At 37.8% G+C, this 13120-nt stretch overlaps 1 protein-coding gene and 1 long non-coding RNA gene across 3 annotated transcripts; one reads left to right on the top strand and one right to left on the bottom strand.

The window, feature by feature from the left end:
• Positions 1 to 3256: 3256 nt before the first annotated feature.
• ccdc92ba (coiled-coil domain containing 92Ba) lies at positions 3257 to 12353 on the bottom strand. Of its 2 annotated transcripts, XM_059514331.1 has the most exons (5): positions 11795 to 12353; positions 9114 to 9246; positions 8842 to 8931; positions 7839 to 7886; positions 3257 to 4258 (listed from the first exon to the last, which is right to left on the bottom strand). In XM_059514331.1, exons 1-5 carry the CDS (start codon positions 11804 to 11806, stop codon positions 3579 to 3581), a joined length of 963 nt encoding a protein of 320 aa, XP_059370314.1. In that variant the 5' UTR covers positions 11807 to 12353; the 3' UTR covers positions 3257 to 3578. The 2 variants fall into 2 exon arrangements, with proteins under 2 accessions (XP_059370314.1, XP_059370315.1); XM_059514332.1 differs by lacking the exon at positions 8842 to 8931 and having other exon boundaries at positions 11795 to 12343.
• Positions 3891 to 5753, top strand: LOC132107958 (uncharacterized). Its single transcript, XR_009424389.1, has 3 exons — positions 3891 to 4013; positions 4119 to 4289; positions 5408 to 5753. It is a non-coding gene; the product is annotated as an uncharacterized LOC132107958 (long non-coding RNA).
• Positions 12354 to 13120: the final 767 nt, after the last annotated feature.

Raw genomic sequence — 13120 nt, 5'->3', positions numbered from 1 at the left:
ACAGGACATGGATGTCTGTTATTGGCCATTGGCCAAACATGCAAATACAGTGTGTTAACATTACTGCAGTTTTCCATTGAATTGGGTTCTAATCACTTCTTTCCCTGTCATATTCCTGTCCTTTAAAAACAAGACAATCTATGTAGCTGTTTTACAACCTCTACCACATAACAGTCAGCTTAACGGAAGACAGGTTATTCCATACTTACAAAAAAGCCAAATAAAATAAAATCTTGGTAAGCACACTGCTCATGAAAATGGGGACAACAAAATAAAATCAGGAAAAAAAAAACAGATATTGCATGTACTTGTATATACAGATTATTGTTTAAAAATTCACCACAATGTTCAACAATGTATGTTGTACATATGATTATGTAGAAGTCATGTTGTGAGGCAGTATTGCTTATCTCTTTAACATCACAATTATAAATAACTAAAGAACAATTAAGCATTTCATTAGCATCAATATGTTTCCAAGATGAATCATTAAATTGAAAAACAGAAATCTATGAATGAACTAGTGGATGTGATTATATGATGTATCACAGTCTGACAACCAACTTGCATTCTAAATCCTCCTTATCTCTGCACTGATACAATACAAAAACTGGTTATAGGCCTTTTAAATAGTGTCAGGCATATATGCATACATTTACAAAATAAGGTTTCAGACCCTGAGTGAAGCAAATATCACTTTGTTAGGGCTGTGTCAAATTAGACACAATTTTAAGATGAAAGGAAAACATCTTATGCATTCAGAAACAAGGGCTGTTTTACATATTTAGATTTTTAACAACCTTATATTCAATATTCAAAGCAAAATTATCACTTGATCTAATAAAGCAAAGAGAAATACCACATATAGAATTGTAAATATCTTTAGAAAAGCTCAGTTTCAAACAGATGGTACTAAATCTTTTACAGTCACATTATTTTGCAAAACGATGTTTGTTGTCACAGGCTTGTGACACAAAGGTCCTCTATAGTACAGTGTACTTTTAGGCCCCATTATTAAAAGAACAGTTCACCCAAAAAACGAAGATTTAAGAGAAATCTATGCATCACTTGCTCACCAATGGATCCTGTGCAGTGAATGGGTGCCGTCAGAATAAGAGTCCAAACATCTTATAAAAACTTTACAATAATCCACAAGTAATCCACATGAATCCAGTACATCAAGTCCAGTACACGACGCAATATTATGGTTATTATGGACTCATATTTTGGACAAAAGTGGTGGTTTAAAGTTAATGATGGGTTTGTTTTCTGACAATGACAAGGCTTTCACATTACATGAATTGATGGACTGGGTTCGTGTGGAATACTTGTGGATTATTTTGATGCTCTTATTCTGACGGCACCCATTCACTGCATTGGTGAGAAAGACATGTAATGCTAAAGTTCTCCCAATCTGTTCTGATGAAGAAACAAATTCATCTATATCTTGAAAGGCCTTAGGGTGGGAACAATATCAGCAAATTTTTATTTTTGAGAGAACTCTTCCTTTAAACTTATTAGTGTCTCTTAGTTGTCAAGAAATGTAATGTTGCCTGTCACTCTCATTCAATCCATTTCCATAGACTGACCCTCTCTAAGTTGTACATCTAAGAGCAGGAGTTATGCTTTAGTTTATACCATACCACATCTAATCTTGCATATTATGAATTTACAAGCTTTTGCTCTACAAACACTTGATACGTTTGCAATAGGTTTCACATTGCTATTAATCAAGAAATCTCTTGGTATATGCACATATACCTGCCCACACAGAATTATAAAACAAACAGCATTGAGATTCTAATGACACAAATGCAAACATGTTATTTGCAACATCAGACTAAAACATTACAGCATGAGCAGCATAAGCTCATCAGTCGTTTGGGCATCACTGGCTCATTTAATGATGGCAGAACAATGGTGTGTTGACCCTTGAGCCCACTCTCTTCTAATCAACAAGCCCACATATAAACACACCATATACCAGATAAAGCACTTAAGCAAATGATTCAGGCTGTATAGATCTCATTCACACAGGATTTATCCGTCTGACTGAATAAAATCCCCATCACATCTGGAGGGTTGAGAGAGTGCACTTGTGGTGACACCAGACAGACAACCTGATCATTCAGAAATATCTGAGTTTAGCTATTCCACAACAAGGGCATACAGATTAAAAACAAAAAAACAAACAAAAAAACAGCTGAACAAAGACTCAGCAGTAACAAGTTCACAAGGACACTGAGTTCAACCTATTTTGCACATCCTGCGTCTGCAGCAAGTAAACAGCAGGGTCACACTTTCACACTGACAGCTCTTCGGCTCTAAAAAAAGTGATTTCTGTGTTACTACATTGCATTTTCCTTTTAATAAAGGCTAAAATTGTTATTGGAGGTGTGCAATTAGGTATTATTTCTTTAAATGAAGAGGTGACTGCATTTGCATCCAAATGGTAATTTGCATGAATACCAAATAAATAAATGAATAAATAAATACATAGATTTATCCTGCATTTTAAATGTGTTTGTGCTGTGGGATCTGGCATGAACGTAGTTCATATCCGGATCTTAACTGATTTGCATTTACTTTCGAATGCTCTTGATGGTATGATCAGGGTTCTGATCCTACTTATACTCACAAAATGCAAATCAGCACTTTATTATTACATAATAGGATGTATTAACCAAAAAAACTCTGTCATTTAGTACATTTAAAACATCAGGGTCATTCCAAATGCATTCTAGCCTTTCTTGTATTTCCTTTCTTCACTATCCAGTCAACCACAGAAGGTGAGATTAAGTCAATGTAAATGTTTACAGCTATCTCTTTAGGAAGAAAAATGTGAGATTTTTGTATAAGCCGGTCAAATATTTTAATAGATAATGTGATATTGATTGATACTGATTAATAAAATAGCTCAGTTGTTATTGCGAGAGCAGAATAAAGAGAAAAGGCAAAGAATACGTGATACTGCACTGAAAATGCGTATCAATAGCACAATGTTTTTGTATTTTACGTGCTATTTATACACAGAAACTGACTTGGGCGTGCATATGAAACGCACGTGTTTGACATGCATATAATACACAGTTTTCTTTCCTTTTGCCATTTTTCTTCTAGTGAAAACGACAGGTTTTTCTCTGGTAACTATTGCAGGATTTCACCAGTCATTTAGTCCACTTAAATTCCACCCCTCCAAGACTGACTGCAAGTTAGCAGTCAGTAATAAATTCAGTGGAAAAAACTACACACTACAGTCTGCAGATGCAGGATGCATAAAACAGGCCTTATGGAGCACTTCATATTTGTGTATTGAGGTCCTCAGGGTAAATTTTTGATTACAAAAATGCCTTACAGCAACATAAACACGAGTCGATTTTGGTTCAACAAGAACGTAAGCAAAAATCTCTCCTTGGTCTAATAATCACCGCATGTGCAAACTGTAAAAAAAGCAAACCGTATTGCAAATATAAACGTTTCTGTCACTGTCATAATGCAAAGGTTTTCCCAAGGGGCTCAAGGTGCAATTCAGGTTTGGATATCATAAAAACAAGCAGGTCGAACTGTAAAAGAAACACTCATTCAGCGTTGTTCTCTGTGGTGGATGCAGTGGTCGCAGTGGCTTTAGCTACTGTTGTTGCCAGTCTGCTTACTGGAGCTCCCTGATCGAGCTCCTCTGACTCCTCCCCCTCTGCTTCCTGCAGGGCGTGTCTGTGTGGTGGGCGGAGCCGGGATCTGTGTCTGTAGGGGTAGAGGAAGAGGGCAGGGTCAGGCATGGCCATCGGCTCCTCGGGGCCCGTCACCCTCTCGCGGGGTACACACTCCCTGGCGCGTTCGGTGCGGAGATTCGAGGAGAGCCGGCTTGAGCTCCGTCGTTTGGGTTTGATGGTGGTCGGGCTGCTGGCACTGGCCTGAGGTACAGGGTGGGCGGGAGGCTTGTCTGCACCGGGCTGGGGTGGCCTCCTGCGCTGCTGCTGGAGTTTCTGCTTGGCTGAATGCAGCTGGAAGGACAGGTACGCAGCCGTCTCCGTCTGCTTCTGCAGCTCAGTGTTGAGCGCAGTGGTTCTGTGGCTGCGGTGTTTTAATTCCTCCAAGAAATGGCGCTCCTTTTCTTTCAGACTAGCGCGGAGAGCACCCACCAAAACCGACTTCTGACTCAGCTCCCATCGCAGATCACTCTGGATCTGTTGTTGCTCCTGCAGATGCTCCTCCACCTCCCCACAACGAGCTTCCAGCTGCTCCTCTTCCTCTTTCACCTCTGGAATACATATAGAAAAGACACATTTACTGTAATAAAACTTGATTTAATGTGATAAGTGATTTAAATAACTACAGACATGGTCTGTAAGTCTAAGCACTTTCAGAAGGTTGAGTTTTTACAGGAATAAAACATTCCAGGATTCTGTAATGCATATAAAGTATATATATATATATAGAAATTTTAAATGGAAAACATTTGTAACATTATAAATGTCTTTATTGTCACTTTTGATTACTTTAATGCATCCATGCTGAAAAAAATATTATTTTTTATTTTTTTATTTTCTTTTACTGTAGTGTATAAAATGTGCAATTAAAACATTTGGTATATGTATTTTTGAAAACTTTTTTTTACATTTTTTTACCTTGTTTGGTGGGTTCAAGCCTTAAGTAGGGGGAACAAACTCCCCTGTAATTCACATCTAGAGTTTAGCCCATGTTTTTCATGCAGTTTGAACATAAACTAGAGAAAGTGAGGACCCAGAAGCTAAACACCACACTCTCTACTGTACAAATGAGTGTATGATCTCATGTGTGATCAACCATGTGACATGAAAACAGGCATGACTAATATGTACAAGCCTCTCCATATAAAATCAGATTTAGCCGTAAAAGCACATTTCTAGCTAATCTGCGATCTAAAAGGTAATTGGATGTGTGAGAGGAAAGTAGACAAAAGGCTCTTCTGTGCCCAAGGATTACAGACTCACTGAGCAAATCCAAATCAGCTAATCTCAACTCTGATCTGGCTGCTGGCAGAGTGTGCCATCTGTTCAGGGTTATCAGACACATCAAATGTCTAGGACAAGACCTCTCTGAGCGTGCTTGACTACCGTGGCCACAAAGCATAGAGCAAATGTAAAGTAAATCGCTGACACACAGCAAAACTTCTCATTAGAATCTCACTTTGGAAAAAACATGTCTGCTAAATTAATAAATGCAAAGATATACTGCACTATTAACAAATCTTAAATCACTCTCATGTTACTGTAAATTATGAGTAAGAAAATGTGCTATCGAATTAGATGGAAGTATGGAAGAGTAGCTGCCATATAACATGTAATTTAACTACAATCAGCAATCAAACAAAAGAAGTATTTTTCAGTTGAAAGCGTCTTTACACTCACATTATTGTAATGTCTTTCAGATAAATGACAGGCTAAGTAGACCGAAAATGATTTACAGGAATCTGTGTCAGATGTTCTACACCTGATCCACACGAACCTGATGACCTCGTGCTGTGAGCTCAACATCTTTCCCTCATTCCTGTCTCTCTTGCTTTTTACATTTTATTGCAACTCTGCCAGAACTCAGTTCTGTCTATCAGCTTGTCCAGAATGTCCTGAATTCACAGCCTGCCTATCAGTCCCACCCCATGTGTCCAGACTGAGATGAGCTCATAATGTGGCTATAAAAAATGCTGCGCTATCCGATCCCTAAATCTGATCTCTCCACTGTTTCTTGTTGAGTTCACTCTTTGCTGTCTCTGATTCTTTTAATAGAATGTGTAATGAAACTGATATGTCGACAACAATCAGTTGACAAAGGTATTTGTGCAGATAAGAAGCAACAGACATCAAGAAATGATGAGTATTGTTCATTTAATACTCGCATTGTGCAAGCAATATGCTTGTAAATTATGAAATCATTTCGTTCATCAAACAGTGATTGCTCCTGGGGTTCTTTGAAGACTAAACTAACACATCCAAAACATGCTGATGTTTGATCTCAGATGAATAATCATTCACAGAAAAGAAGTAATACATTGTTAGCAGGCTTCACCAGTCATGGCGCAGCATCAGTTAACACACCCTGTTTCGATTTTTGACATGCTGCACAGTTATTTCAGCAGTTTATTTTTCCTATTCATGGGAAATACAATTATTTTATTTTAGCCTTAAATCTTTCATTCTTTTTTCTTGCCTGTGCATCTGCGTTTCTGAACATACTGTTAGTATGTTTAATTCTTAATGACTGCAGGTAACACTGTTATGTCAGTAGCTGGTGAAATTATTTAATAATTGACTTATTTAATCAACACAACAATTATTAAGGAACACAATTATGTGTTGCTAAGTGACTTAAAGGTTTATTATACATTTTCTTTTTCATTCCAGTTTTCAGTTTTTTTTAGTCATATGATCCTTACTTTTATCAATGTTGAAAACAGTTTTGATGGAGAATATTGGATTCTATACATATACAGTTGAGATCAAAAGTTTACATCCCCCTTTTCAGAATCTGCAAAATGTTAATTATTTTACCAAAATAAGGAGGATCATACTAAATGCATCTTATTGTTTATTACTGACCTGAATAAGATATTTCACATAAAAGATGTTTATATTCAGTCCACAGTTGAATTTATAAAAGTGAACCCGTTCAAAAGTTTACATCACCTTGATTCTTATTTCTGTTTTCTAACCCAATGATCCACGGCTTTATTTTTTGTTTAATGATAGCTGTTCATGAGTCCCTTGTTTGTCCTGAACAGTTAAACTGCCTGCTGTTCTTCAGAGAAATCCTTCAGGTCCCACAAATTCTTTGGCTTTCCAGAATTTTTATGTATTTGAACCCTTTCCAATAATGAATGTATGGTTTTGATTGCCATCTTTATTAATGCATTAAGGGTCGGGGGATGAAAACTTTTGAACAGAATGTAGATGTGTAAATTTTTCTTATTTTGCCTAAATATCTTTTTTTTTTTCGTTTAGCACAGGATACAGAAGATCTCTCTCTCTCTCTCTCTCTCTCTGTCTCTCTCTCTCTCTCTCTCTCTCTCTCTCTCTATATATATATATATATGTAATGATGCTTTGATGAATAGTTACAAACAAAAATTCTTACAGATACCAAACGTGGTAGTGTATATCATGGTCATATTGTGGTAACTGATGATTAGTAAATTATTAATCATTCACACAAATAGATTTTAAAACTCCCCACCACTGATTATTATAAAAAATATATATATTTTTCTCTCTTCTATCAGTTTTCTTGTGCTATTCCTCTCTGTCTCCTTGCCCAACTTTGTCTCAGCAAAAAAAAAAAAGCTGTAATTGGACACCCCCACTGGGACTGTGCAGCAAGAGCAGAGGAAAACGCAGGCAAGATCAATTTGTGGAAGGATGAGTCTGCGTCAGGCTGGAGGAGAGAGGGATGACCTGCAGTATGGAGAGGAGTTGTCTACTGCTTAACAACGAACGACCTCTTAACGTGCGATTGGTTTGCCTTTTAGATAAATTATCACAAAGACACAGTCATTTTAAAAAACAAAACATTTGCCTAAAATCTAATCACCTGAATTTAGAAAATTATATGGAATTGTAACAACAAAGGAATTGTATTTATTATCAGATTTACTATGATGTATTCATGCTTGCTAAAGTCTTTCAAATGTGATCTAGTAACAAATATCAATATCTACCTAGATATACCATATAACCTTGAGAATAGTTACTGCTTTTGTATTAAATAGACCTACTGCTGTTGTTGCTGTGTACACCTGTGCTAAAAATACAAAAACTCTGCTCACAAATACATGAAACAACATTTTTTTGGCAACAAATAGAGCTCACCTGCTTCACTTCTGCCTGGGGGCTTCATGTTGAGTTCCTGTGTAAGTTCTGTAATCAATAGACAGACACTGTTATTTCTAACTTTTTTATTTTTATAAAACATCTTGAAAACAATACATTCAAGAATTATTATAGATCATGCCATATGTCCTAATTAAAAAAAAAAATCCAGTGAGCAGCAGTTGTGTGGACGAAAATGCCTTGTTGATATTTGAGGTCAGAGGAGAATGGGCAGACTGGTTAGAGATGATAGAAAGGCAACAGTAACTCAAATAACCACTCGTTACAACCAAGGACTGCAGAATACCATCTCTGAATGCACAACACATCAAACCCTGAAGCAGATGGGCTACAGCAGCAGAAGACCAAACCAGGAGCCGCTCCTGTCAGCTAAGAACAGGAAATGGAGGATACACTTTGCACAGGATCACCAAAATTGGACAATAGAAGACTGGGAAAACATTGCCTGGTTTGACGAGTCTCAAAACCAGACAATTTTTTTAAGGTTTTCTGACCCCGAGACTCAAATATTTTCTGCAATTCTCCAGCTGTGATCTTTGGAGAGTCTTAAGCCACTCAAACTCTCCTCCTCACCGTGCATTAGAATGATACAGACACATGTCCTCTTCCAGGCAGTTTCATAACATTTTATGTTGATTGGAAATTCTTAATTATTGCCCTGATGGTGGAAATGGGAATATTCACTGCTCTAGCTCTTTTCTTAAAGCCACTTCACTAATTTGTGAAGCTCAATTATTAAACAGGACGCCATGACTGGATAATTTCATGTTTATAATCACGCTGGAGTGCTCAAAATTGTGAATTTTCTGATTTCCTGTGTTGCAGATACAGAGAAGGCATGATTTGTTGCTCTACAGGACAAAAAAGCAAAAAGATGTATATGCATTCTGCTGGTTTTTCTGCCCTAGCTGGTTCAGCACATTTCCAGCAATGTTCAGGTAGAAAGGCCGTGTCCTATATTACTGTGAGGGAAAACACATACCCTGCACTGACAGGAAGCTATTGACCCGTGGTTCTCTCTTTGCAGCCTGAGCCATCAAAGTGAGCAATGTAACCCTGCTCTTCTCTGCATCTAGGGCACGGCAACTCAATTAGATTGTATGCCAACATTATTTTTGGAATAACATTGAATTAGTTGTGACTTATGATAAATGAAATGGTGCTCAATTCAATTATGCATGTTGTTTCATGTGTGTACAACAACTCAGAATCAAATGCAGGTTGGAGTACTATGGGAATGGTCATGATACACACCTGTACAGCGTTTCTGGAGGGACAGGATCTCCAGATGTAGTCCATGCAGCAGAGACAGCTGCTCCTGTCTAAGGAACACAATGCTCCTCTCCACACTCTCCACCTGCTGCTCCAGCGAGACCACCTGTGATCCCTTTAACAAACCAAACAGGGATATTTACAGTAGCCTATATCAGTGGTTCCCAAACTTTTCCATTCCACGACCCACCTAGACAAGTGTAATATATTTCACGACCCACCAAAATATTAAAAAAAAAAAAAAAACAACGAGTGAAATTACTTTAAACCTAATCTTACTTAAAAATTTTATGACAGAAATTAAGTATTTAAGAAAAATAACCATTTTATTTTAGAGTACAACTGAAAATTTCACTACAAATTTACAAGTTTTAATTTTTGTTTACTGGCGTTAAAATATGTAGTGTCCATAAAAACGTGAAGCAGGCTCACTCCAGTGAAGTGTGATCTGCGCTGCTGTGTTTTGTTGCATTCATGATCCTTCCGTGTGTGTCGGCGAGAACGGAGCACAATCCAACACTTTTTTAGAAAAGCATAAGAAGCAAAGCAGAACTATCTAAAACAGTTTGGAGATTAAAATAATTGTGAAATAGGTAAAAAAAGACCGATTGAACCTTTTAATGACATTGCTCTGAGACCTTCAAAACACGCAACGCACACGGACTTAATTGCAATTTGAAAATCACACTAAGGATATTGCAGTTCATTATTAATGTTGGTGGGCTATATCGTTGTGATGAGTGGGTTCCCAGTTCCCGCCTCCTTCTTCCTGTGATTGTGAAGATTTTAATGTTTTACACTGGTGCCGAAGCCAGGGAGGAAGGAGGGGCGCGCTGCCGAAGATCCTTCGCCGCTGGGGTGAATCCGCAGTGCCATCGAGCAGGGCGAAGGAGTCTGCCGCCGAGGGTGCTCGATGTGGTGGGCTGGAGTGAGTTGCCGGGGGGGGGGGGGGGGGGGGCGAACTCACTCCAGCCCACCGCCTCGATGACTCCTTCGTGGAAAGAGGTGGGAACCGGCGGACAATCAAACAAAGTTTTAATAACCAAATAAACACAAAACAGCGCGACAGCCCCTCTCGGATGACTGCCGTGCACAAATAAAAAACAAACACAAAATAAAACCCAGGCCTGGTCCTCTCTCGTCCTTCACTGTCATCGCTCCTCTTTTGTATCTTTCCGATCTCCTCCGTGGTTCTTGAGACCGGTGAGTGTTGCTCATTTCCCAATCACTCCACCGGCCTAGCTCTGTTCCCATGGCACTAGGCCCCGCCCCACTCGTCACATTCGTGCAGCCCTAGACTGAACTGTGTTAGTGTCTGTGTGTCATTGAAACGCAAAATTAGCTGCAGCCAAGTGACTTTGTGCGACCCACCTTGTTCCATTCCGTGACCCACGAGTGGGTCGCGACCCACAGTTTGAAAACCCCTGGCCTATATAACGGTAAGTTCTCTAATGTCAATTTCCAGCATTCCGAGAGTTTCACATTCCCCTATTATATGAACATCTATTTTTTCTCTCGCTCCATGATTGCTCTCTTCAGTGAGGAAATGTAAAATCTGGAGTCCATTATTAATTAATTTGGTAAAATAGTTTGTGTTGTAGTGCAACACATTCAAATGAGAATGTTGAACAAGGCCCTGTAATAAGAGGGGCCCACTAAGGTCCTATAGCAGTGGTTCCCAATCCTGGTCCTGAAGTACCACCAACACGACACACTTTTGATGTCTCGCTTATAGGACACACATATTTGTGGTCTTGGTGTCTTTACAAATTAACTGATGAGTTGAATCAGGTGTGTTTGATTATGGAGACATCCACAGTGTGCAGTGTTGGGGGTTCAACAAGATTAGGATTGGGAACCACTGTCCTGTAGTATAGCCTACTCACTGGACATCCATACCAGTTTGATTCAGGTCCCTGAATTTTAGAAGCAGTTCTGCTGATATATACACTAGGGTCAGCAAATGAATGGGGGCTTGGGATATAATGCCAAAAAAAGAAAAACAAAAAATATTAAAAAAAGCAAAAGCAACAAAAATATTTATACCCTGAAATGCAAAATATTTATTTATTTATTTATTTATTTTTATCTAATATTATATCCTAAAATATTATTCTAAGCCTAAGTCAGTTATACAATAGGTCACATAAATTGTGAGTTGATGGTAATTTCATATTAAAGGTAACAGAATTAATAATTTGCGAATTTACTTGCTTTAAATGTATGTACATCAAAGTATTTTTTTTCTCTTCTACCTGATCAGACCCCTTGAAATTACTTGTTGGTGAATAACAATACAATTTTTGACTTCAATAAAACCAGCTATTTGGTTGTAAAACACATTTTAGATTTTAAAACATTTTACTAAATGTATAATGTTTACAAAACAGTTTATATATTTGTCAATTATTTTTACTGATAATGTGAATATTTTGTTTTTTATTTGATTTTAAGTGACAACAAACGAAACTTCTGAATGTTATTATGCTTATTATAAACACACACAGATGTTATTATGCTCGCAGACAGATTAATACTAAATCCCACTGTAAAATATTTCAGTGTAAATAAGCTCTTGATTAGTCACTCTATCTTTCCCATATAACATGGCCATAAAAGCCTTTGATAACACTGCGCATAATAGGCTGTTATCCAACACTCACCGTATTTTCCATCAGCGCGGCTTATATTAGTATCCAACAGATGAGGCGTTATTATGAAGAGAATGAACGTGCTCCTTCACTTCCACGTCCCTGCCCTTCAAAAATCCGACCCATGAACATATAGGATGACGACATCTTTAAAAAAGATCGATACACATCTCAAAGAGAGACTTAAAGACGGATCTGCCACAGAATTTACAAGGCAGAGGTTTCGCGAGAAGGACGAAATTCCAATCCTTCGTTATCTTGGCCAACATACAATCAATCGCTGGATCCCACAACGTCACGCTCGATTGAAGTGATCCGACGTTTGGCTGGCACCAGCGCGCTCGTGAGTCCTGCGTCTGCTGAACGGCAGCATCCTCGTCCTCGCGATGACAGACAGACAGCAGGAAGCGGCTCCTTCAGCACCAACTGATGGAGGAAACAGAGCTCTCCAATCAACATCTCACCTCACAGGCGCCTCTCCAGCGGTTCTTTGCAGTCGTACATCGAGCTAAGGCGCAATAATATATTAAGCTACAAATCTCTAAATACAAAATCTCTGGAAAAAAGTGCAGCTTCCAGTCCTCGAATCTGATTGGCTGAGCGGCGTTCCAATTATATTTCATTAGCATATCGACTGTTCTCTGTTTGTGTAACTGGAAGAGTAGGCTATGCGATGCATATTGAATAATTAATAATAATTAATAATTTTTAGTTTGCAATTATATAGACAAGTTTATGCATTTTTAGAGCCCAGTACGTAAGCAATACGGAGTGGAGTTTATTTGGAGCAAGGAGTGTTTGGTGAATTCCTGGAAGTGCTCCCTATAAGCCCTGATCTTACCATTTACATTATCTTTCTTTCATTCATTCATTATTTATTTATTCTTCTGTCAAGTCCACTACATTCGAAAATGCTCCCCCCCCACCAATAAATAAATATATAAAACAAGTAAACAAATAAAACAAGTAGGCCTAGGCCTATAACTACAATAAAGTTGTTTAATGTTATATAAATTAAGGATTTAATATAAATTATAAAGGTTTATCAAAATGTAGTTTATTCTATATTATAAAGTATTTTTTCCCCAACTTCTTAAAATAACAATCTCAAATAAAGTGTTAATAACATTTTATTTCACAATTAACAATATAAAGGTCATATACAAATAATTTTTATATTAATTACAAAATTCATCCAAACAAAAATACAATTATGCTATATACATTTTAGATACAATCGTTTAAAACGTAAATGATTAGGCTAACTAAAACATCAAGGGTTAAGAAAAAAATAAAAAAAGGAAAAGACTGTTTTCCTGTTGTTGTGATCTCCTGGGG

This window comes from Carassius carassius, chromosome 28 (genome assembly GCF_963082965.1).
Source record: "Carassius carassius chromosome 28, fCarCar2.1, whole genome shotgun sequence".
In the NCBI taxonomy this organism is placed as follows: Eukaryota; Metazoa; Chordata; class Actinopteri; order Cypriniformes; family Cyprinidae; genus Carassius; species Carassius carassius.
Note: the sequence above shows the minus strand (reverse complement) of the source record. Positions and strands in the feature narration are given on the sequence as shown.